Below are 1,586 nucleotides of genomic sequence, written 5' to 3' on the forward strand. Positions count from 1 at the left end.
CATAGCAGCCCTTCATGTCTCCTCCAGGATGTGTCCCCATCTCGGTTCCCCCGTCCCCTGCGTGTCCCCATAGGTGTCCTCATAGCAGCTCTCCACATCCCCTTGGGATATGTCCCTATAGCGGCCACCCCCGTGTCCCCTGGGTGTCGCCTCCGAAGGTGTCCCTGCACCAGTCCTGCTGTCCCCTCGATGTCCCCTCTGGGGGGTGTCCCCATACCGGTCTTCCATCTCCCACTGGGTGGCGTCCCCAGCCTGGCCCTCACTGTCCCCTGGGTGTCCCCTCTCAGATGTGTCCCCATTCCAGTCCCCCTTTTCCCTGGATGTTCCCTCTATGATATGCTGACAACCCCTCTAACCCTTCCTCCAGGTGTGATGGCATTTCTGAGTCCCCCCCATGTCCCCTGGGTGTCCCCTTTAGGATGTGCCACTGCATCTGAGGCCCCCTGAGCTTCCCCTCCCAGACGTGCTCCTGTATCGGTCCCCTCCATCCCCTGGGCACTCCCCAGCCCGTACTTCCTCGATGTCCCCTCCTGGACACACCAGCGTACCTGGATGTCCCCCCGCGTCCCCAGCTGTCCAGCCACCCTCCGCATTCCACGGGTGTCCCCTTCGGGATGCAGTGCCACACTCGGGGCACCCCCAGAGCATGTTTCCCAACTCCGTCTCCATGTGTCCCATTCCCTCGTGTACCTACCCCTCCTCATCCCCATCCCCCCATGTCCTCATCTTCCCGTGTCCCTGTCCCTCCTTGTCCCCATCCCTCTTCAACCCTATCCCCCCGTGTCCCAGCCCCGTGTCCCACCCCCGGGGTCACCCCTGTCCCTGTCCCGCAGGTCCCGCCGCGCAGGCCGGGGCGGTGCCGCGGAGGGTCCCTCGGGCCGGATGGCAGGACGGGCGGGTGGTCTCCCAGATCACCCACCCCAGCAGGTTGGTGGGGCAGAGCTCGGGAGGAGGAGAAGTCTCAAAGCATCAGCTGGACACCAGGGTCAGGAATGAGCCTGGACGAAGAGGAAGAGGAGGACCCGTAAGTGAACCGGAGCCCCCCACCCGCTCCCTGTCCGGGGTCCCAGGAGGGTGGCAGGTCCCCAGGCAGCCGCTGCTGCTGGTCCAGCTGCCTCCCAGTGCACGTGTGGGCACCAGTATCCCAAACCAGAGCCCTCGTCCCCGCAGGGACCATCCCACTGCCATCCACCCCGAAGGGACACCGAGCTGTGCCTCGAAATCCCATTAAATCTGGGTATTGGCAGCACCCGGGCGTTGGGAGAGATGGAACGGGAGCGAGCAGGTGGCGGGCAGGGCTCCCACAGCATAAGGAATGAGTTCGTGGCTCTGCCGAGGAGGGATCCAGGCCCTGTGGGAGCAGCCCCCCGTGTCCCACCCTGTGCTGCTCCCCAACCCCCCCGGGCTCGGTGCGTCCTTTATCCCGCTGGCTGGTGCTCCCAGCGTTTCAGGGAGCGGCACACGCTCCCATCCGGCCCGGGGGGGTTGAGGCTCTGGCAGCCGCCCAGGCCGGCGCCCATCGATCCCCGCCCGCGCCGGGGAAAGGGGGGATGATGAGCTGCGCTCACCGCAAAGGTGATTTACAC

At 65.8% G+C, this 1,586-nt stretch overlaps 1 protein-coding gene across 1 annotated transcript in view; it reads left to right on the forward strand.

The window, feature by feature from the left end:
* LOC108642955 overlaps positions 1-1,586 on the forward strand; it is a 24,869-nt gene that overhangs the window by 16,079 nt on the left and 7,204 nt on the right. Inside the window, exon 11 of the mRNA XM_029963265.1 lies at positions 834-1,024. Coding sequence (XP_029819125.1) covers positions 834-1,024 — 191 coding nt within the window. The remainder of the gene's footprint in view (positions 1-833; positions 1,025-1,586) is intronic.

The sequence above is a fragment of the Manacus vitellinus genome, unplaced genomic scaffold, assembly GCF_001715985.3.
Source record: "Manacus vitellinus isolate BGI_N305 unplaced genomic scaffold, ASM171598v3 scaffold_100_pilon, whole genome shotgun sequence".
In the NCBI taxonomy this organism is placed as follows: domain Eukaryota; kingdom Metazoa; phylum Chordata; class Aves; order Passeriformes; family Pipridae; genus Manacus; species Manacus vitellinus.